This window comes from Salvelinus fontinalis, chromosome 24, assembly GCF_029448725.1.
Source record: "Salvelinus fontinalis isolate EN_2023a chromosome 24, ASM2944872v1, whole genome shotgun sequence".
NCBI classification, from domain to species: Eukaryota; Metazoa; Chordata; class Actinopteri; order Salmoniformes; family Salmonidae; genus Salvelinus; species Salvelinus fontinalis.
In genome coordinates this window covers 13,000,412-13,023,526 of record NC_074688.1, presented here as the reverse complement: position 1 = coordinate 13,023,526, position 23,115 = coordinate 13,000,412, and the positions used below count along the sequence as shown (strand labels likewise).

The 23,115-nt window shown below is 42.9% G+C and overlaps 1 protein-coding gene and 1 pseudogene across 2 annotated transcripts; one reads left to right on the top strand and one right to left on the bottom strand.

Moving 5' to 3' along the window:
• Window positions 1-5,974: 5,974 nt before the first annotated feature.
• Window positions 5,975-11,988, bottom strand: LOC129821946 (calpain small subunit 1-like). 2 transcript variants are annotated; one of them, XM_055879717.1, is made up of 11 exons: window positions 11,898-11,988; window positions 10,968-11,039; window positions 10,778-10,814; window positions 9,539-9,631; window positions 8,093-8,150; window positions 7,876-7,940; window positions 7,683-7,751; window positions 6,996-7,074; window positions 6,709-6,825; window positions 6,543-6,601; window positions 5,975-6,396 (listed from the first exon to the last, which is right to left on the bottom strand). In XM_055879717.1, exons 2-11 carry the CDS (start codon window positions 11,012-11,014, stop codon window positions 6,370-6,372), a joined length of 651 nt encoding a protein of 216 aa, XP_055735692.1. In that variant the 5' UTR covers window positions 11,015-11,039; window positions 11,898-11,988; the 3' UTR covers window positions 5,975-6,369. The 2 variants fall into 2 exon arrangements, with proteins under 2 accessions (XP_055735692.1, XP_055735691.1); XM_055879716.1 differs by lacking the exon at window positions 11,898-11,988 and adding an exon at window positions 11,350-11,457.
• Window positions 11,989-12,118: 130 nt separating this feature from the next.
• LOC129821683 (transmembrane protein 87A-like) lies at window positions 12,119-22,706 on the top strand (annotated as a pseudogene).
• The last annotated feature ends 409 nt before the right edge of the window (window positions 22,707-23,115 follow it).

The following is a 23,115-nucleotide window of genomic DNA, read 5'->3' as shown; positions in this document are numbered from 1 at the left end:
TGCCATAATATAGACTTGTCGTATTTTACCAAATAGGGCAATCTTCTGTATACCCCTTACAACATCACAACACAACTGAAAGGCTCAAACGCATTAAGGAAATAAATTCCACAAATGAACTTTTATGAGGGTACACCTGTTAATTGAAATGCACACCAGGTGACTACCTCATGAAGCTGGTTGAGAGCATACCAAGAAGAATGTGCAAAGCTGTCATCAAGGCAAATGGTGCCTATTTGAAGAAACTCAAATATAAATTATATTTGAATTTGTTTAACACTTTTTCGGTTACTACATGATTCCATATGTGTTATTTCATAGTTTTGATGTCTTTCATCTTATTTTACAATGTAGAAAATAATAAAAATAAAGAAAAACCCTTTGAGTAGGTGTTTCTAAAACTTTTGACCGGGAGTGCATATAGTGGAATAATAATGTTATATGATATACTGTTTTATCTTTTGTTTTATGTGTGATGTAATTGCCTTGATGTGTTTGGACCCCAGGAAGAGAGGGAGAGAGGTAGGGGAGGGAGAAAGAAGAAGAAGAAAAGAGACAACCAGAACTAACAGCAGTGTATTTTCTCTGGGAATGGGGGGCTGCAAAGACTGTGACACATACTGTATATATGATGACGGTTAGAAGTTGTTGTGTAAGGATGCCCATAGGAAAAGCTGGTTTTCTGTGGAGTCACACCTGGAATGAAACTTTGAGAACTTTGAACCAGAGCTGTTTTATCTCAGTGCAGATTTCCTGTCTCCTGCCCTTGATTCAATGACCACTGTATCTGCTGTACCAGATAGACAGACAATACATCTCAACCAAAAGCTTCCTGTTGCACTCCTACTGCCCCACCTACGCATCACATCGTTGATGGTAATGACAGCCATTTCCATAACTCATAAGGGTTGCCTATCTTTCAAACACAGAAATTGCTGTGAAGTATTGTGTGCAACATGTGCCTGTTTTCGTATGCTTAAATAGAAGAACAGAATGAATGTATAATATAAAAGTCACACTCACAAACAACACAGTTTTATGACAAGCAGAGGTAGTTAGTTAGGGTGTTCTCATAACAAGTTTGAGGAATGAATAAAACAGAAGGATTGAAATGAGACAAGCATGCTGATTCATATCTTAGCCATGGGGACAAATGGCACCTGTTTGGCACGTTTTGATGCCTTTTAAAAGGCTGATTAAGTGGTGGTGTAGGGTGTAATATTATCTTCCATGAGTGCACAGTTGCTTGATGAAGTGCAAGCTGTCATGCCACCCACCAACCCCCCTGTAACCAGTGGTGACCCGTCATTCAGGGCAGGTGGGCCCCACATTTTTAGCATTTTTAGCAGTTTTTTTGCCTGTTTGCCTGTTTTGCATGTTATTTTGGCATTAATACGTGTCACATATCAGTTTGAAAACAATGTCTACAAATATAATACTAATTGATTTAAGAAAGTCGCATACAGATTGCTTTCTTGAGTAAGGCAGCTCCAAAATGCAGATGTTTCAGACTAGCTCAGTGCTTTCTGTGGTGTTGGGGCAGCCAGCAGAATATACGGAGCGTAGAGGTTGGTAATGTTCTCTAGTTGCGCTGTGATTGTCTCAGTGTTCTATCACTTATGGGGACACTACGTCACAGCCAAATCTAAGAATAGACATCGAAAAATCAAGCGCCTTGGGTGCTGCCATAAAGTTACATTAGAACTTCCCATCCAAGACGTCTCAATGTCATTGGCCATAGTGTCCAGAGCATGGAGGCGCTACCAGGAGACAGGCCAGTACATCAGGAGACGTGGAGGAGGCCGTAGGAGGGCAACAACCCAGCAGCAGGACCGCTACCTCCGCCTTAGTGCAAGGAGGTGCACTGCCAGAGCCCTGCAAAATGACCTCCAGCAGGCCACAAATGTGCATGTGTCAGCATATGGTCTCACAAGGGGTCTGAGGATCTCATCTCGGTACCTAATGGCAGTCAGGCTACCTCTGGCGAGCACATGGAGGGCTGTGCGGCCCCACAAAGAAATGCCACCCCACACCATGACTGACCCACCGCCAAACCGGTCATACTGGAGGATGTTGCAGGCAGCAGAACGTTCTCCACGGCGTCTCCAGACTCTGTCACGTCTGTCACATGTGCTCATGTGCTCAGTGTGAACCTGCTTTCATCTGTGAAGAGCAATTTGCCAATCTTGGTGTTCTCTGGCAAATGCCAAACGTCCTGCACGGTGTTGGGCTGTAAGCACAACCCCCACCTGTGGACGTCGGGCCCTCATACCACCCTCATGGAGTCTGTTTCTGACCGTTTGAGCAGACACATGCACATTTGTGGCCTGCTGGAGGTCATTTTGCAGGGCTCTGGCAGTGCACCTCCTTGCACTAAGGCGGAGGTAGCGGTCCTGCTGCTGGGTTGTTGCCCTCCTACGGCCTCCTCCACGTCTCCTGATGTACTGGCCTGTCTCCTGGTAGCGCCTCCATGCTCTGGACACTACGCTGACAGACACAGCAAACCTTTTTGCCACAGCTCGCATTGATGTGCCATCTTGGATGAACTGCACTACCTGAGCCACTTGTGTGGGTTGTAGACTCCGTCTCATGCTACCACTAGAGTGAAAGCACTGCCAGCATTCAAAAGTGACCAAAACATCAGCCAGGAAGCATAGGAACTGAGAAGGGGTCTGTGGTCACCACCTGCAGAACCATTCCGTTTTTGGGGGTGTCTTGCTAATTGCCTGTACATTTACATTTACATTTAAGTCATTTAGCAGACGCTCTTATCCAGAGCGACTTACAAATTGGTGCATTCACCTTATGATATCCAGTGGAACAACCACTTTACAATAGTGCATCTAAATCTTTTAGGGGGGGGGGGGGGGGGGGGGTTAGAAGGATTACTTTATCCTATCCTAGGTATTCCTTAAAGAGGTGGGGTTTCAGGTGTCTCCGGAAGGTGGTGATTGACTCCGCTGACCTGGCGTCGTGAGGGAGTTTGTTCCACCATTGGGGTGCCAGAGCAGCGAACAGTTTTGACTGGGCTGAGCGGGAACTGTACTTCCTCAGAGGTAGGGAGGCGAGCAGGCCAGAGGTGGATGAACGCAGTGCCCTTGTTTGGGTGTAGGGCCTGATCAGAGCCTGAAGGTACGGAGGTGCCGTTCCCCTCACAGCTCCGTAGGCAAGCACCATGGTCTTGTAGCGGATGCGAGCTTCAACTGGAAGCCAGTGGAGAGAGCGGAGGAGCGGGGTGACGTGAGAGAACTTGGGAAAGTTGAACACCAGACGGGCTGCGGCGTTCTGGATGAGTTGTAGGGGTTTAATGGCACAGGCAGGGAGCCCAGCCAACAGCGAGTTGCAGTAATCCAGACGGGAGATGACAAGTGCCTGGATTAGGACCTGCGCCGCTTCCTGCGTGAGGCAGGGTCGTACTCTGCGAATGTTGTAGAGCATGAACCTACAGGAACGGGTCACCGCCTTGATGTTAGTTGAGAACGACAGGGTGTTGTCCAGGATCACGCCAAGGTTCTTAGCACTCTGGGAGGAGGACACAATGGATTTGTCAACCGTGATGGCGAGATCATGGAACGGGCAGTCCTTCCCCGGGAGGAAGAGCAGCTCCGTCTTGCCGAGGTTCAGCTTGAGGTGGTGATCCGTCATCCACACTGATATGTCTGCCAGACATGCAGAGATGCGATTCACCACCTGGTTATCAGAGGGGGGAAAGGAGAAGATTAATTGTGTGTCGTCTGCATAGCAATGATAGGAGAGACCATGTGAGGATATGACAGAGCCAAGTGACTTGGTGTATAGCGAGAATAGGAGAGGGCCTAGAACAGAGCCCTGGGGGACACCAGTGGAGAGAGCACGTGGTGCGGAGACAGATTCTCGCCACGCCACCTGGTAGGAGCGACCTGTCAGGTAGGACGCAATCCAAGCGTGGGCCGCGCCGGAGATGCCCAGCTCAGAGAGGGTGGAGAGGAGGATCTGATGGTTCACAGTATCAAAGGCAGCCGATAGGTCTAGAAGGATGAGAGCAGAGGAGAGAGAGTTAGCTTTAGCAGTGCGGAGCACCTCCGTGACACAGAGAAGAGCAGTCTCAGTTGAATGACTAGTCTTGAAACCTGACTGATTTGGATCAAGAAGGTCATTCTGAGAGAGATAGCAGGAGAGCTGGCCAAGGACGGCACGTTCAAGAGTTTTGGAGAGAAAAGAAAGAAGGGATACTGGTCTGTAGTTGTTGACATCGGAGGGATCGAGTGTAGGTTTTTTCAGAAGGGGTGCAACTCTCGCTCTCTTGAAGACGGAAGGGACGTAGCCAGCGGTCAAGGATGAGTATATATAATTTCCTATAATTTCCACCTTTTGTCTATTCCATTTGCACAACAGCATGTGACATTTATTGTCAATCAGTGTTGCTTCCTATGTGGACAGTTTGATTTCACAGAAGTGTGATTGACTTGGAGTTACATTGTGTTGTTTAAGTGTTCCCTTTATTTTTTTGAGCAGTGTATATATATATATATTTCCTGAGCTTTTTTACATCTCCTAGATATAGGACAGACACTTCAAACCTTGTTTCTTATGATCTATTTTTTTACTGTCCTTTTTTTACATTTATGAATGTGTTATTTAATGCGTTTCTATGTGCTTTAGTAGTAAAGGCCAAAAACGTAATATTTTTTTCAAATACTTTCTTGAAATGTTTTTTTTTTATACCTAAAGGGGTACTAAAATTCAAAACCAAATGGCTAAATGATGCATGGTATGAGCATCTTAAAACAATTCCATGTCAGCTTACTTATTTATTAACGTTTCGACCCTTAGGTCTTCATCAGGCATCCATAGACCTAAAGGTCGAAACGTTGTTAATAAATATCATCTGGGAGCAGGAGCAGCAGTGTGCAGCTTTTTCCTTTCTGTTTTCCATGAGTTCGCCTACAACTCCAGCACCTGAGGAAAGAACCTGGATGTGCGTATGTTCTTCAGCCTTTGTACACAGCTTACTTATTTAACCATACTTTGGAACTATTTTAGGCTATAAATAAATAGATAAACAGTGTTGATGCGATGGGTCAAGCTTAGCCTCCACATAGCCTCTATTATAATATAAAAAGCACCTACGTCTATAAAGTTATAAACACTGTTAAATCGCCTCTAAACTTACCTTTAACTTACTGTATATGAGTGGTCTTGTTTGCCTCGACTTTGCCCAACAATCCACTGGAACATTCGTCACCTGTTTGTTCATTGATCTACCCGGTCCCTCAGCATCATCTCGAAGGTTTTTGTTCCTTTCTCCCAGGTCCGCTCTGCCCCCAGGTAAGTCCGATGACACGCCCCGATTACCACCCGCTCACCCAATTGGTGGCTGACTTCGACCTTACGCCCTGACGAGTTGTGTCTCATTTTATTGTCTCTAGTCGTTCCTCCGCGATCACGCCTCCTTGAACAGCCGCTCTCTCCTTGCTCTGGAAACAGCCCGGGTACCTGTGCTTGGCATCAGCCGCTGTTCTTGTGTGCTTCTCCTTTTGCCCATGCAGTGTGTAAATAAAATGAATAGGCAGCCAAGCGTAGGCTATTAGCAGTAGTGGAAAAAGTACCCAATTGCCATTCTTGAGTAAAAGTAAAGATTCCTCAATAGAAAATTACAAAGATAAAAGTGAAAGTCACCCAGTAAAATACTACTTGAGTAAAAGTCTAAAAGTATTTGGTTTTAAATAGACTTAAGTATCAAAAGTATAAAATTAAAATAATTTCAAATTGCTTATATTAAGCAAACCAGATACCCCAAAAAACGACTTAAGTAAAAAATACTTTAAAGTATTACTTAAGTACTTTCCACCACTGGCTATTGGTCAGCAGAGGTGGAAGTTAAGAGAGGGGCTGATGAATAACTGAATAACAATCAACTTTATTAATGAATTGGTTTGTAAAAGTCTGTGAAATTACTACAATAACACAAAAATATGAGTTATTTACAAACACATGAGAGAACATTTATTTAATGAGCAAAAGCAGAACATAGAAATTGTAATAAATGAGATAGCTGCAAGTATTAGGTAATATTTCCCCCTTTATTGAGCACTAGAATGTATATATAACATTACATAGCAGTATGGAATGTTTGACCAAAAGTGTGTTGCCAGAAAAAAGGAAAACAAAAAACGTAAAAATATTTGGACTACAGAAAGGTAGTAAAATAAACGTGTGCTTCCTGGTGTTTCTGCAATGCTGCCATCTAGTGACAACTTGAATAAACATTCATGACAATGATGTATGAACATCTGTAAAACAATAATAACAATGGTAATATAAAATAAAAATCTTAAATGGAGAGAGAGAGAGATTAATGAAGGCTTTTTGTAGGCTTTCCCTGATGTTTTAAGAGTACATGGTCAACTGAAGCCACTGCGGAGAAAGCAGAACACAATAAGAGGTGTGGTTATTATTTAGGTCTAATTTCAGTTCCTATATCCAGTCATTAATCTTAAAAATAGTCCCTAACCCTAAACACAACGTTTAAATTCAAAGAGCAAATAGTGAAACTAATTTACCTCCTGGATGTTGACTTTGATAGTTCCATTATCATCTTTGTCCAGAGTCTTGAAAGCTCCTGGAAATGCACAAAACACTATTACTGAAGGGCAATGAAAAGGAAAAAGTCTGAAATCAAGAACATAATCGGACTGAGCAGGAGAGCATTGAGGATCAGTCACTTACGACACATAGCGTCCAGTCTGACCAGGCACCCAATGAAGTTGTCAAAGTCCATGTTGCCCTGTTCATCACTGTACCTGCGGACCATCAACTGGAAGAGCTGGTCGTTGAGAGGGAAGCCTGCACACGGACATAACAGGAGAGAGACACCAATGAGACCAAACACATATATGCAGGAACAAGCTAGCTTTCATCAGTTGTCATGGCTGTTTGTTGTCATTGCTATAAGGGCCTTATGATGTCAAAGATATGCAATTCCATGTTCCAGTTCTCATGATCTCTGAGCTCACCTGCAGCTTTGAAGGTAGCGGGAAGCTCGTTTGAGGAGATGAGCCCTGAGCGGTCTGCGTCATTTGATATGTAGATGCACTGAATCATAGCGGAAATAAAGTTACACCGAGGTCAAAGTTCATCAAATCAAACTTTATTTGTCACCTGCGCCGAATACAACAAGTGTAGACCTTACCGTGAAATGCTTACTTACAAGGCCTTAACCAATAGTGCAGTTCAAGAAGAGTTAAAAAAGTATTTACAAAAAATATATTTTTTAAATTAAATAATAAAAAGTAACAACGAGGCTATATACAGGGGGTACCGGTACAAAGTCAGTGTGCGGGTGGTTCAGGTTAGTCAAGGTAATTTGTACATGTAGGTAGGGGTGAAGTGACTATGTATAGATAATAAACAGTGAGTAACAGCAGCGTACAAAACAAATGGAAGGGGGGGTCAATGTAATAGTCCAGTGACCATAGCACCTTTTATTAAGAGTGTATTAACATTACATTTATAAAACAACATTCTTACATTAACGGCGTAAGAGGACTGTTGGAAGTTGTAGGTTGTTTTATATGAATTTCTTGCAAAGACATGTAAATCATTTCTAGCTCAAGGCAAACGTTTCACAGAAATGTCCATCATTTCACACAATTGTTCATACAGTGCCGATTGTCAAAATGTAACAAGAGGACTGAACTCACCTGCCATTTCTTGATGTTGTTCCATAAAAACTTGAACTCATGGAAACCTAGCTTTCCTGTGCTGTCGCTCTGTGTGCTCAGGGTTAAGGTTAAACTTAAACTTAATATTAAACTTAATATCAACTACTCTGATAATATAGTACAGTGTAGTATAGCCCTCCATCCTAATACAGACACTGATGTGGAAGGATACGTCCATGACAGCCACCATGCTCCTGCATGACTCGATGCTAAAGCCATCAGTCTTCAGGTCAGTACCTGAAATGAACACAGACAGACCACTCCTTCACTACAACACAGAAAACCATTCCATGGAACCCGTCTTGCGCTTACACTCCATTATGTGTGCAAGAGGTGTACAAAGACAAATATAGACACAAGCATGGTGTTTGTGTAAGAATAGGACTCACGTTTTCCAATGATCCTGTTGAGGATGTTCATCAGTTCAGTGGGGCTCACCTCCATGTCCTATAATACACAGATAGATACACAAGGAAATCCTCATACGCTGTAAATGCCTACATGTATTTGGGTCACAACTCAGCTCATAAAACGATAAGGACACTGAGATTACTTTAATGAACAGATGTTTTAGGAGTACAATCATGGACCAAATACATAGTTCTCTCTGTATTTGTGTGTGACATATTAGAACAACCTAAGTCATTGTATCAACTTTCAGCAGACACATTTGCAGCAGGTATATCTTCAGGTTTCATTCAATATGAATCTTGTGTTCCTTCCCCTTATGAGTAAGGCCTCAATGAGTTCGGGCTAGTCATCAGTTTAAAGTCGATCTTTGCCAGCTGAGCTTACCAGTAGAACATGTATCCACCCCTATCTATGACTCACACAATCTACAACCCCACCCCCCACAAACCTAACCAGACAAGAGAACCGCCCTGTCAGACAATGGTAGGAAGCACATAGAGGAACCAGTCCCTCTTTTTGTCAGTGGAATCAACCAGGGTTGGGTTGTCAGCAAACCATATCCCTAGTCTCTTACTCCACCACTGCCTGGTTCAGCAATGAATCATTGTGAGCAACCAGGCACCCAATGAAGTTGTCAAACTCCATGATGCAGTGTTCGTCACAGGAAGGAAATGTCTGTGGAGCCCTGGGCTTAGTGACCATAACCAATGGGGCGGAATCAATGATTTAAGCCAACCGGAGCTCTTTACTGTACTCTTCCAAAAGGCTTCTATTAGTTGGCACCAGTGCATGTCGGACAGCACATTTGAAGCCTCAAATTCACTATGTCTGGTTAGATGGTTGAACCCCATTCTGAAGACTGGCTCCTGATAAAGCAGGGTGAATGAGTGGAGGGGAGGGGTTTGGAATGCAAACAAGACTTAACTGGGATACAAGAGGCAACAACAGGGTTACACTGATTGTGCCAGTGTATCATCAGCCCAAAAATGAAATACCATCCATGCCATGCATAGTTGGCTGCACCTACAAAAGATAATACACCAGAAACAAATACTGTAACTTAATTAACACTGATCGTTGGTCTGCACTATATTACAATAAACCACTAACAGTGGGTAAATGTAAATAATTTTAACAACTGTGTGTTGCCCTTGTGGAAACCCACATAATGAAACAGCCACTTTAAAACATTCAACAACAGGCCTGGTTATACAATGACACACTTATGGAAACTGAATTTGATGGACGAAAGCCTAAGATGAACTTCTCTCAATGACTCATAGCTAGAATCAAGAGGCACACTTGACTTATCTGGGCTCTTTACTTCTCTGAATAGTATAGGAAATGACAGTAGGTTTGGAGGTGAATAGGATAAGATATGATAGTAGTAGAAGTGCATAAGTTGAAAAACAATAACTACTTACATCCCCAGCGAGTTGCTGGAACACCTTGCGGAACTGTCTCTCCTCGTCGTTCTCATTCTGCTCCGCGTAGGCCAGAGGTCTGCGTGGTGGGGGCTAGGACACAAACACAGACCAGGTTCTGTTAACACTAACACTCACAGCCCTCTTCACTGCGGTCTGGCATGCAGGACAGCAACAGTTGTGGCTCATTTGCTGAAAAGAGTAGTGTTTACTTCCAAAACTTTCCAGTCGGCAGTGAGTGCACTATCATAAGACTATCATAAGACAACCCCTTTGGGTTGTGCCGTGGCGGAGATCTTTGTGGGCTATACTCTGCCTTGTATCAGGATGGTAAGTTGGTGGTTGAAGATATCCCTCTAGTGGTGTGGGGGCTGTGCTTTGGCAAAGTGGGTGGGGTTATATCCTGCCTGTTTGGCCCTGTCCGGTGGTATCGTCGGATGGGGCCACAGTATCCCCCGACCCCTCCTGTCTCAGCCTCCAGTATTTATGCTGCAGTAGTTTATGTGTCGGGGGGGTAGGGTCAGTCTGTTAAATCTGGAGTATTTCTCCTGTCTTGTCCTGTGTGAATTTAAGTATGCTCTCTCTAATTATCTCTTTCTTTTTCTCTTTCTTTCTTTCTCTCTCGGAGGACCTAAGCCCTAGGACTATGCCTCAGGACTACCTGGCCTGATGACTCCTTGCTGTCCCCAGTCCACCTGGCCATGCTGCTGCTCCAGTTTCAACTGTTCTGCCTGCGGCTATGGAACCCTGACCTGTTCACCGGATATGCTACCTGTCCCAGACCTGCTGTTTTCAACTCTCTAGAGACTGCAGGAGCAGTAGAAATACTCTGAATGATCGGCTATGGAAAGCCAACTGACATTTACTCCTGAGGTGCTGACCTGTTTCACCCTCGACAACCACTGTGACTATTATTATTTGACCCTGCTGGTCATCTATGAACATTTGAACACCTTGGCCATGTTCTGTTATAATCTCCACCCGGCACAGCCAGAAGAGGACTGGCCACCCTCATAGCCTGGTTCCTCTCTAGGTTTCTTCCTGGGTTCTGGCCTTTCTAGGGAGTTTTTCCAAGCCACCGTGCTTCTACACCTGCATTGCTTGCTGTTTGGGGTTTTAAGCTGGGTTTCTGTACAGCACTTTGAGATATCAGCTGATGTAAGAAGGGCTTTATAAATACATTTGATTAATTGATGGATGATGTTCTGAAGGGAAATTGGTGCTAAAGGGTTTACTCACAGGATCGGATGGCACAAATTGACCAGGGTCGATGTTGCTGTTGGAGAAAACAAGAATTACCTATTACTATTTAATAAATGTAATAAATGTCATGAATGAAGTGAGTATACTGACAGTGTTTGTGTGTGTGTGTGTGTGTGTGTGTGTGTGTGTGTGTGTGTGTGCGCATGTCAAAAGGAGCCAGGCCTACCTCACAACATCCAGGATGCCACCAATGAGTCTTTTGGCCAGAAACATCTTGATGAGGGACAGAGGTGAAAATCTACAAAAAGGAGTCAAGAGAGAAAAAATGTTAAGAGTTGGATCATCAAACATCTGATCGATTAAACAAAAAGGCGACAAGAGCGAAAACAAGCCATAATACACTATGTCCGGCTGTAATAAATGTGTTATGGGTGTTGAGGCTCCCGCTGAAAACTTTACTCCCTGGCCTGTATTGGTAAGTAACACAAACAGTATAACCTCTGCAGCAGATGTCAAAAGTGACGAAGAAGACAAAACAAACCAACGTCAAACAGTCTGATAAACTTGTGAAGGCAATCTGATTCCCTTAAATTGACATTAATACTTACAGCGATTAAATGCGTTGCTGAAGTCGGCAGATACTGACGTGACGGCACTCCTTTTTGGTACAAACCCAATTCCGCAAGGAGTTATTTTTCAATGCATCAGAGCTCCACACCCCTGCCCAATAGAGAAGTGCGCACCATAGGGGAGAGACAGGTCGGAATGACTCTGGGTCCTATAACCCGTCAATTTATGTCAAGAATAACTGGCATTTCCCTATTGATGATATTACGGACGATGAGACTAATTCCGAGGACACTTTTACAACACTTTTATTATGTTTGAGTCACATAGATTTAAAATAATGATCAATTGAGGGTACAAGGCCTAATGTTCATTGCAATAACTGATGCTGTTTTACAAAACAATGGCATAAGATTTCATGTCCTAATAAATGTTTTTTAGAATGGCATTTTTCCTTTCGAACTAAAGACCTATTTGCATCACCTACAACTTGCATGCAATGTAACGTTAGATGTCTGAAACGAGGGGACACATTTGAAAACGAAGAAGCTACGCTGTGTGAACTTGTCCAATAAGAAAGTACATTCACCTTCCCAAGTTGAAAACGTTTTCTCCGGTTTGGTGTCCACGGAAAACCGCCTATATTGTGATGTCAGACAAAGGACCCAGGCAGGATGCAGGAGCGCTCCGGAAGTTGTAGCTGTGGATTCGTCCTGGTACAAATGGCGACAGTGTTGTTGACAACGCACAAGACAAGACAACGTACACTGTTCACGTTTAAGATCCATTTACCTGACACTGCATTTAACGGGCGTGTAAAGTGAATACCAATGAATGAAAATAGCACTTTTATTATGCTATCAAAGCATCATATGTAGCCTAGATAGGCTATGCTATCTTGGTAAGAACATTGTTTAGTTCAGCCAGATTAATCTATTTCAACAGTTGATATGCTGTCGCAATCTACAGAATGAGGCATTGAGACAATACTTGCCTTCGTTTTACGCACCTGCACCATTCTGGCGACAATGTAACATTGTAACCGCTTCCACTGTATTACACGCAATGTAACACTATCATTCTCCCTTGATTGGACCGGACAAATTATCCTTTAAAAAAAAAACTATCAGTGTTAGTCAATATGGGTTTGTTTCACAACTAGTCAATACAAGTAATAAAAATTAAGTGATCCGATCCATTCATTCATAGACTTCCTGCCCCTGGGCAAATATTGAATCTTGGCTCACCATCATGCCTACCTACGTTCCAACTATTCAGCTATTTTGTTCAGATCATTTAAAACCCTACAGGTTTTTAATCAGAATATTGACTATCTAAATGTTGTCAAAATCTATTGTAGTACTCACATGTTTTAATTTTTTTCACAGCTTGTGTTACAGGAAACTTTTTTCCCTCTTCACCAAGACAATGTTTAACAATACTGTCATTCAGCTGAAATGTAAGTAGGCGATAACCTTGCTTATGTTCCTGAAAGTTAGGATAAAACTCAGTTATTTACTGAACCTTGTAGAATTTATTTACTGAACCTTGTAGAATATCATATGGCAAGAACATGATTGCCCCTTCCTATGACTAGAATTGTAGGATGGTATACTGTCAATGCAGGATATTTGTATAATAGCATTACTGCATACAATAAGCTACTTTATTGTGTCTACAGTAAGAGCATGGGGAGGAAGTTGTTTGGGGAGGAAGTAGTAGCCTCTAGCCCTTCAAGGTTGACGGAACACTGTGAACCTCCGGTAAAACTCAACATCTCCTGGTACCTAAGGAGCTCCCGCTGCTTCGACGAGGTATTCGGTCTCGACGTAAGTTCCTCTCTCTCATTTAGAAACTAACTGCACTCTGAATGTGCTCATTCAGGCTGTTGTATTCCATAAACTCTCCAGCTTTTCCTTTTTTTCAGCTTTTTCCTTGTTCTCAATTTAACAATAGGAAATGCAAGATTTAGGGTCTCAATAGGGAGAGCAGTGTCATTCATGTTTTTGGACTGTATAGACAGTGTGGTTTGTGCAAATACTTATTAACTTTATCATACCTGCTTGATTTGCAGCCTCTGAAGGCAGGGAGCTACTTTAGAACGACAGCTGTGAAGCAGGAAGGAGGCAGTGGGTTCTATGTGTTTTATCAGTACCCCGCCATTGAATGCAAACAGCCCATGATCCTCAGTGAGGTACAGTATAAGGCAAAGGGGGGTCTTATAAGAAAGCATGGTGGCACTTTATTTTACGGTACCTCAGAAATATCCCTGCATTTGCATTGTAAAATGTTATTTACACAGTAATGTTGTGTGCCAGACTCTACAGCTATGCCATATAATGCAATATTCAGAGATACACGTCTGGTTTTGTGAGATTAAAAACACAGCACTGACCTTCTTTGGTTCTAAATAAGATAACTTCACTAGTAGCTAACTTCCTATTAAATGGCAAGTAGAACTAGTGGGATCAGTATAGTGAAATAAAGTGAGGGACAAAGCATACTGCAAACAGCACAATGGTGAAACAAATACCACAACCTCATATGTTCCACCTCACTCTTTCATGTTGTCTTCCTGAGTTTCTTTGTTCACAAAAGTGTGACCTAAATATAGCAGCTCGTAACTGATCATTAGGAAGTGCTTGTAATTCTGAATAAGTGTTTTCGTACAGTGCAGCTCATGGCGAGGCTATGTTATGGAGTAGTTCATGGCGTATCATTGCCTAATGTTTGCTACTCTGTTTTGTTTTCTGTAACAGCTCTTTCTCAACAGATTTGAGGAGCCGACTAGGCTTTCTGAGCAAGTTCAAGAACAGGTGAGTGGCCTAAAGCAGACAGCTTTTGCGTACAAATCCTTCTAAATACATACACCTGTTATTTTAGATTAGATACACATGATATGTTTTGTTTGAAAAGTTCACAATAGAGCATGCAGTTGCATATAGTAGCCAGGGTTGCACATTTTGGGGAATATTCAGAGGTGGAAACTTTCCGTGGGAATTAACGGAAAATACAGCTGAAGTCGGAAGTTTACATACACTTAGGTTGGAGTCATTAAAACTCGTTTTTCAACCACTCCATACATTTATTGTTAACAAACTATAGTTTTGGCAAGTCGGTTAGGACATCTACTTTGTGCATGACACAAGTATTTTTACAACAATTGTTTACAGACAGATTATTTCACTTCTAATTCACTGTATCGCAATTCCAGTGGGTCAGAAGTTTACATAAAATAAGTTGACTGTGCCTTTAAACAGCTTGGGAAATTCCATAAAATGAAGTTATGGCTTTAGAAGGTTCTGATAGGCTAATTGACATAATTTGAGTCAATTGGAGGTGTACCTGTGGATGTATTTCAAGGCCTACCTTCAAACTCAGTGCCTCTGCTTAACATCATGGGAAAATCAAAAGAAATCAGCCAAGACCTCAGAAACAAATTGTAGACTTCCACAAGTCTGGTTCATCCTTGGGAGCAATTTCCAAACGCCTGAAGGTACCACGTTCATCTGTACAAACAAGTGTATGCAAGAATAAACACCATGGGACCACACAGCCGTCATACCGTTCAGGAAGGAGACGCGTTCTGTCTCCTAGAGATGAACGTACTTTGGTGAGCGAAAAGTGCAAATCAATCCCAGAACAACAGCAAAGGACCTTGTGAAGATGCTGGAGGAAACAGGTACAAAAGTATCTATGTCCACAGTAAAACAAGTCCTATATCGACATAACCTGAAAGGCCGCTCAGCAAGGAAGAAGCCACTGCTCCAAAACCGCCATAAAAAAGCCAGACTACGGTTTGCAACTGCACATGGGGACAAAGATCATACTTTTTGGAGAAATGTCCTCTGATCTGATGAAACAAAAATAGAACTGTTTGGCCATTGTGATCATCGTTATGTTTGGAGGAAAAAGGGGGATGCTTGCAAGCTGAAGAACACCATCCCAACAGTGAAGCACGAGGGTGGCTTGTTGTGTGCTTTGCTGCAGGAGGGACTTGTGCACTTCACAAAATAGATGGCATCATGAGGTGGGAAATTATGTGGATATATTGAAGCAACATCTCAAGACATCAGTCAGGAAGTTAAAGCTTGGTTGCAAATGGGTCTTCCAAATGGACAATGACCTCAAGCATACTTCCAAAGTTGTAGCAAAATGGCTTAAGTACAAACAAAGTCAAGGTATTGGAGTCGCCATCACAAAGCCCTGACCTCAATCCTATAGAAAATTTGTGGGCAGAACTGAAAACGCGTGTGTGAGCAAGGAGCTCTACAAACCTGACCCAGTTACACCAGCTCTGTCAGGAGGAATGGGCCAAAATTCACCCAACTTATTGTGGGAAGCTGGTGGAAGGCTACCCGAAATGTTTGACCCAAGTTAAACAATTTAAAGGCAATGCTACCAAATACTAATTGAGTGTATGTAAACTTCTGACCCACTGGGAATGTGATGAAAGTAATAAAAGCTGAAATAAATCATTCACTACTATTATTCTGACATTTCACATTCTTAAAAAAGGGGGTGATCCTAACTGACCTAAAACAGGGAATTGTTACTAGGATTAAATATCAGGAATTGTGAAAAACTGAGTTTAAATATATTTGGCTAAGGTGTATGCAAACTTCCGACTTCAACTGTATCTTCATTCTGGCATGTTTCTTAGGGGACAAGGAAACACTCACCACTTCTTTCTTTGCAGCGGGGGCTGGAGCTTTGCCTGTGGCCACAGCTGCCACTGCTTTGACAGCAACCGCCTAAAAGAGATAAAATATAATGATTAAGCTGATTTCCCTGGCTTGTTGCTAGGCTGGGAATCACAGGACCCAATCGCCTTGTTCACATACATCTACATTTCCATACACTTAGCATATATTTGATTATGATATCAGAGGGTGTTTGAGTTGTTGATTTACCTCCTTTGGATCCTCAGCGCTCCTTTTCCTCATCCCTCTGTCCTTGACAGTGACAGGCTAAAACAGGGGGATAAAGAGACAGTCATTCCAATGACACCTAGGTGAATTACCGTGTTACTATTAGGGTTGCAAAGGGTCGCAAACTTTCCGGTACATTTCTGGAATTTTCCATGGGAAGTCAGGCATTTTCCTTATGTGTACATTATTTCTTTGCCGTTCTTAATTTCTTTACCGCAGGGAAAAGATTTGTTCAGCTAGCTATTTCCTAATGCCTGGCTGTCTTAGACATAGAGATCCTATAATGTAGCTCTATGCTCCTAGACTCCCCAGCATCACTTTGATGCAATGGCTCAGACCTGGGAGGATGGCCTTACATATTCATCATCCACATCAAAGAGATCAAGGAGAATAGCAGTGCTGCCACTGACTCGGTCCCACCACAGAACTGGGACATCCAACATAAAGAGGTCCACCAATCACATGAAACCTTGAGTCCAATACATTAAAACTGCACTAACTAATAGGGTAATATTACTGTTATGTCCTTCACCCCCTGCAGTGGAAGTCAGTATGAACGGGAACCCATGACTACATCTCAGCTTCAGAATGGCCTCTTATGATCGTAAGTCAATTCTGCCATCATAAGTTGTCTACATGGAGAACACTCTACACTACAGCTTCATTACATGTAGCATAATAAACACAAGTAGCTTCTAAGGTGTAGTCCTGTAGGACATGCTCTCTAGCTTATCAGACAATACAGACTCTCTAGTTCCTTGCCAGCTCACCAAACGGTCCCTTTTGCAGTTCTACATGGTGATGTGTGTCATCTATGTGTTGCTGTCAGCCTGCTACTGGAGAGAGCTGCTCAGGATCCAGTTCTGGATCGGCGGGGTCGTCTTCCTGAGCATGCTGGAGAAGGCCGTGTACTACGCCGAGTTCCAGAGCATCCGCTATGACGGACCCTCCCGTCAGGAGGGGGAGAGACAAGAACCTTACAGAAAAGCCACTTGATTTCACATATGAAATTTCACATGTGAAAACATGTGTTTTTGGAACACTTCACATGTGATCACTTGAAATTCACATGATCACTTGAGAAACACGTTTTTGTCTGTAATTGGTCTTTTAAGGGAATCAACATGGGGTTTAAGTGGTCATTCTTGGTGGACACCCCTAAACACACATTTTTAGCCAATATTGTTTTTCTATCTAAATCTTCCTGGTGGGCAAGGTTGGAATTGGGTAAGATATAATTGATCCTAGTGTGGTGCTAAATGTGCTGTTGTACTCCATAAATAAGCTTTATTTGTGTGCTGTGTCCTCCAAAAGTCCAGGGGGCAGTAGTGTTTGCGGAGATCCTTTCAGCAGTGAAGAGGACCCTGGCCCGTGTGCTCGTCATCATTGCTAGTCTTGGTTATGGAATTGTCAAGTGAGTCAGTCATAAGAGGTCACATTGTTAAGACAGTGGAGAGTGTTAAACTCTATTTCCAATTCTCTCTCTCTCGCTGTAGGCCAAGGCTCGGCGCATTGCTACACAGGGTGGTTGGGGTGGGACTGCTCATTTCATTTTTATTTTTACCTTTATTTTTACCTTATATTCTCCGTTGTCGAGGGAATCCTAAGGGTCAATTTGGTAAGTCTGGTCTCTGTCCTCTCCCTTCTGATCAATATACTACCTCGGTATTCCCCAAAATATATTGTCCACCTAACTAGACTTTTAAAACATGTTGATACGTTTTTGATATGGAACTAAACCAAACAATGCCATGATGCCCTTTGTTGAATATCTTTATCTTTGGTCAAAGGATGCCAGGAATCTTGTGTGTGTAGTAGTATTGTCATTCCACAGTCAGTGTTTGCCTGTCTTTCTCATAGGGTCAAGTGGGCAGTAGCAGACTACTGTGTGACATTATTCTGGCGTTCACTGACTCGTGCATTGTGTGGTGGATATCCTTTCGGAGTGGTCAGACATTACCAGAGGCCGTCAGTCTGCCTGTCTGTCAGTCAGCGTGTTAATCTAGTAGTCACTGTATGCAGTTAGTCTGTCAGTATTAAGACCTCTTTTTACAGACTATTTTCTTTCTCCCTCTGGGCATGTTTGTCTTGGGCTGTGTTTCCAAAGCTTACTCAGATCTCCTCATCTTTTTTCCCAGTGTCTCTCATAACTTCTCCACCAAGTTTGATTCCAAGTGGCAGTTTGGTTCTACACGTGTCCTCTTGGTGTGTATCTATCTGCATGGCTGCCTGAAGAGTATGTGATAGTGTTCCCTCGCTCCCTCTGTCACTCCCTCCCTTTCTGCTGCCCCCCTGTGTGTGTGTCCGTTCCCCTCTCTGTCCCTTTCAGGCTGAAGATGATCTGGTGCCCCTTTCTGCTGCCCCCCTGTGTGTGTGTCCGTTCCCCTCTATGTCCCTTTCAGGCTGAAGATGATCTGGTGCCCCTTTCTGCTGCCCCCCTGTGTGTGTGTCCGTTCCCCTCTCTGTCCCTTTCAGGCTGAAGATGATCTGGTGCCCCTTTCTGCTGCCCCCCTGTGTGTGTGTCCGTTCCCCTCTCTGTCCCTTTCAGGCTGAAGATGATTTGGTGCCCCTTTCTGCTGCCCCCCTGTGTGTGTGTCCGTTCCCCTCTCTGTCCCTTTCAGGCTGAAGATGATCTGGTGCCGCTTTCTGCCATTCCTGTGTCTGTGCTCGACTCTACTCTCTGCGGGTGGTTATCCTGTACTGTACCTCCCTTCACATCTCTCTTTCTCTCCCTCTCGTACCCCCCCCCCCTTCCGACTTCCTCTTCCAACGCTCTCACTTCCTGAAATCCCTGTGTGCGACAGTGCCTTGGTGGTGGTTGGTGTTGGCACATCTCCCTCTATTTCCGCCTGTCTTCGCCTTTGTCTCAGAGAAGGGAATAACCCAGAAGGGAATATTTCCAGAAAATATCCTCTGGCCTCACAAAAACGAATTTAGACATCAGAGGGAGCCAAAGTCACATGGATTAATTAAATGTTTAATTACAGGGACACTTATATCGAGGCGATCAATAACTTAATTTAGAAGAGCTTGGAGACACTGCTGACTTTTGACAAATGCATTATTTTATTCTCACGGACAGACACATTTATTTTCTCCTGCAGTTTGACAGGACAGTATTTTTAGTGGATTCCGTTAGTTAACCAATTAGCGAGGAAAACCAGTTAGTATAGTGATGACTAAGTCCATACCAGGTTTTCCAGACGTGCTTAACCTGGCCATGGAGGGCAGAGGGGAGCTCAACTCCTCCTGAGTGATGAGAAAATGGCTAAAAACCCTCAGACACTTACACCCTGATTAGCTTGGGTTTGCGTTCAGGTATATCAGCTCAGTTGACAAGGTAGGCAAACTCTTCTGTGTTGGTTATGTTGACAGTCAATGGAAGAAGACTGGTATTATTGGGTAAACTGTTTCTGTTGAGAATTGTATTTCAAATGTGGGCTGTTTGTTAGCCGGGTGTGTGCTGGGGTTATGTTGGAGTCCTTGACAGCCAATCACATCTTTATCAGCCTGGCCCAGAACATGAAGCTCCTTCGCCTCGGAAGAAACGTGGTCAAGCTCTCCCTGTATCGCCACTTTACCAACACCCTCATATTCGCCGTTATTGGTGAGGAGCTGTCTGCGGCTGTGCTACTGCAACCACTTAACAGAGACATTTCATACATAGTGTACTATACACACTGGTGTGCCCATGATTACAAGCATTCACTAATCTAATATATTTGGCCTGTCACTGTTCTACTCTGCAGCCTCAGTCATTTTCATTATCTGGATGATAAAGACCCTCAAGGTTTCAAAGTGCCAGTCGGTGAGTAGTGTTTGTTTACTACGTTACGTAACTTTTTAAGCCACGGGTGTCCAAACACATGCGGGTGGTTTGAGTAAAAACAATAATAATCGAACTCAATATACTTTAAAATGTCTAAAACCAAATCGAAACTGTAGAAATGATAATGGACCTACATTCATAGTTTATTGACTGTGTCCAGCGCGCTAAGAAATCACCGAAATTAAATCTAGAAAGTCAGGGAGCATCGAAAATAATATTTTATTGACAATTTTGAAGGTGAGGAAATATAACCAATTTTCAGCACACACACACACACACAGTTGACCTCTAGTGAACTGGTATTTGCCATTAGATATATTATCTTTCACATTCTCTTCCTCTCCCGTCTCTCTCTCTTTGTATCTCTCTAGGACTCGAGGGAGCTGTGGATAGACAATGCTTTCTGGAAGGTTCCTCTTCTCCGCCATCCTTCTGGTCATCATGTTTCTGTGGAGGCCGTCTGCCAACAAGGTAAGAGGTAAGAGGTCACGGCTAAACAGTTCAACACGAGGCCAAAACCCTCTCAACCAAAGTCATGTTTGATTTTTAATCTAGGGATTGGGTTACTGGCTAGGATCCTTCAGTATGTCAACAGAGAAATCTGTGGCAAAGTTAGGGTCAATTCAGAACATAAAATTGCACTTGTATGGAGAAATCCCATGTCCAAGTCAACTCAAATTGAATTGAGATGGTGATGAGCCCAAGTGGGCCACGTTCAGTAGCCAAATGTTGTCGACCGTTGCCGATAGGAATCCCATGAATAGAGCCGGCGTGATCGCTTAGTCTGTATGTCAGAGAAGATTGTTTGTTCTACATAGAAATATGCTATCTGAACGTTCCACAACGTTGTGTCATGTTGAACGTGCCCCTGATCTGTGATGTCATGTCCTGTTCCCCTTAGATACGCCTTCAGCCCCCTAGAGGACGAGGAGCGTGACGACGGGGCAAAGGAACAGCTGACGAATGATACATTTGGTAAGAGTCACTGCTGTTTTGGTATTTCAGTCATAGGAACACAAGTGGATACTGCATATGGTTCACTGGAGGATGAAATACAGTATCATACCCGGTCTTGATAGGTAACTAGACCTCTTTGGCCTAGTTGTGACACGTCCATAGTGTACTGATAGTCTATGGGATGAATGTACCTTGGTTCTCTCTCCAAGCAGCCATTTTTGATAGAACGCAATTGACTCAGCCAACATACAGTAATCAAATCTGTGATTCTGATCGTGTCCTATTTAGTGTACTTCCAGAGGGCGTGAAGATGAGGGGTCTGAAGTCCGAGACAAATGGAACAGCCAAACCGAACAAAGTGGTAAGAGCCTTCTCCATAGCACAGCGATACCACCCATACTAAGAATATAGGCTATGAACTACATTTTCTGGCTCAGAGAAGTTGTCTTGGTGATAGGAAATGTTTTTTTCCCAGGATGAGGATCTGAAATGGGTCGAAGAGAATATCCCATCTTCAATGGCAGATGTGTAAGTGCGAACAAATTTCAAATAGTAGAAACGTTAGGAACATTAACCATGATTGACAGTGATAATATAATCACTTTGACTAGAAATGTATTACAGGGTGGTTATTACATAGTAAGAACATCAACTCTCAACTTAATTAAATCAGTTTACACTCTGTGATGATGTGTGAAACAAGCACAGAAAGGATAGTTGATTTTTCTGACGAGAAGACAGCTGTAAATCAATCTAACACGTTTTCCTTTCTGTCCCAGTGCACTGCCCCCTCTACTGGACTCTGACGAGTTAAGACGAGGTGTTATTCCTGGCGTGAACAGCAGGTGGTGCCAGCTCCATGCTTATTAAAGAGCAGTAGCTAGTCAGGTTTACATCAGCCTGTTTATCCCTCCCTGTTTTCTTGCTGGCTTGAACAATGAGAGGGTGCGGAAGAGTGGTGTGGTTGTGTATATTTTGAATTTTTTTAACCCCACATCAAATAAAGCCATTAGGATTGTCAATGCAAGGGATGTCTTTAAGATATATATTTTTGTATTACTTTCACATTTTTGGCGAAGATAAAGTGTAATGCTTCAAAATGTGAATATACTTGTATGGAAAGGGTAGTCGGTAGATCAGATCGCATGTATCTTTTCTATTAAAGCTTTTGTAAAGATCGATTGACTTCAATGTCCATCTTTGTTTTTCAGTCCACCACGTACCTTTGGAAAGTCATCCCAACTATGCTTTTATTTCCCCACAGGAGACCACGACAATAAATTTTGAGATGTCTAAAATGGAATAGACTGAGGGAGACGATGTGCACCGCAGAGACAACCCTATGGCTGTACATGAAGGATGTTATCCCGTCCTTGTAAGCTTTGTAAACAGCGGTTGTAAATACGATGGGATAAACTATGACGTAATGAGCTGACTACTTTTATTTTAGAATGCCTGCTTATATTTTTGTGGATATCTGGTTTATTTTTTTAGATTCTTTACTACAAACGGTTTTCCCGTTTTTTTTCTGATTCACTGCAATGTGATTATTTTGCTTTACCAAATTCATATCATATGACTTATTTTAAACTGAGGGATTTCTTTCCCTTTTTTGTTTCTATTTGTATCTGTTTACATAGCTAAAGTGCAGAATGTGATAAAATGTATTTTTTGTCCAGTATGCAGTCTTGCACTTGGCCCAGCACAATCATACATACTCCCCTACCACTCTCCCCACACAGACTTGTTATTTTTCTTTTGATCTCTGACTGTCCCTCTCTCACTTTCTCTCACTCACTGTTATACCCACACACAGCACTACAGTCCCCGGTTCACCCTTTTCTTTCAGTTTTCTACAAAAGTGGCCATTAGTGACATTTCACTGATCTGTGTATCATACTCACCTTTTAAAGAGAGACTGTTTATCTAAGCGGATGAACCGCTCCAGACATTATAGTCAATACACAGTGACCTGCCTGAGGGCAGAGCACCATCATTGCAGGACCGCGTGGGCCAGAATAGATTCATTGTGTCTGTTCCCACTGATAACCACCAACTATCTGGTCAACACATCCAACAATGAGACCCCT

What these genes read in the sequence shown, in the direction of transcription:
- LOC129821946 (XM_055879717.1), bottom strand. Translation starts at nt 11,014, where the DNA reads ATGTTTCTGGCCAAAAGACTCATTGGTGGCATCCTGGATGTTGTGAG. An exon ending in CAACAGGATCATTGGAAAAC is followed by an intron (nt 7,941 to 8,092) that starts GTGAGTCCTATT and finishes TGTTCATTTCAG; the next exon opens with GTACTGACCTGAAGACTGAT. An exon ending in CGCTACCTTCAAAGCTGCAG is followed by an intron (nt 6,826 to 6,995) that starts GTGAGCTCAGAG and finishes GTCCGTGTGCAG; the next exon opens with GCTTCCCTCTCAACGACCAG.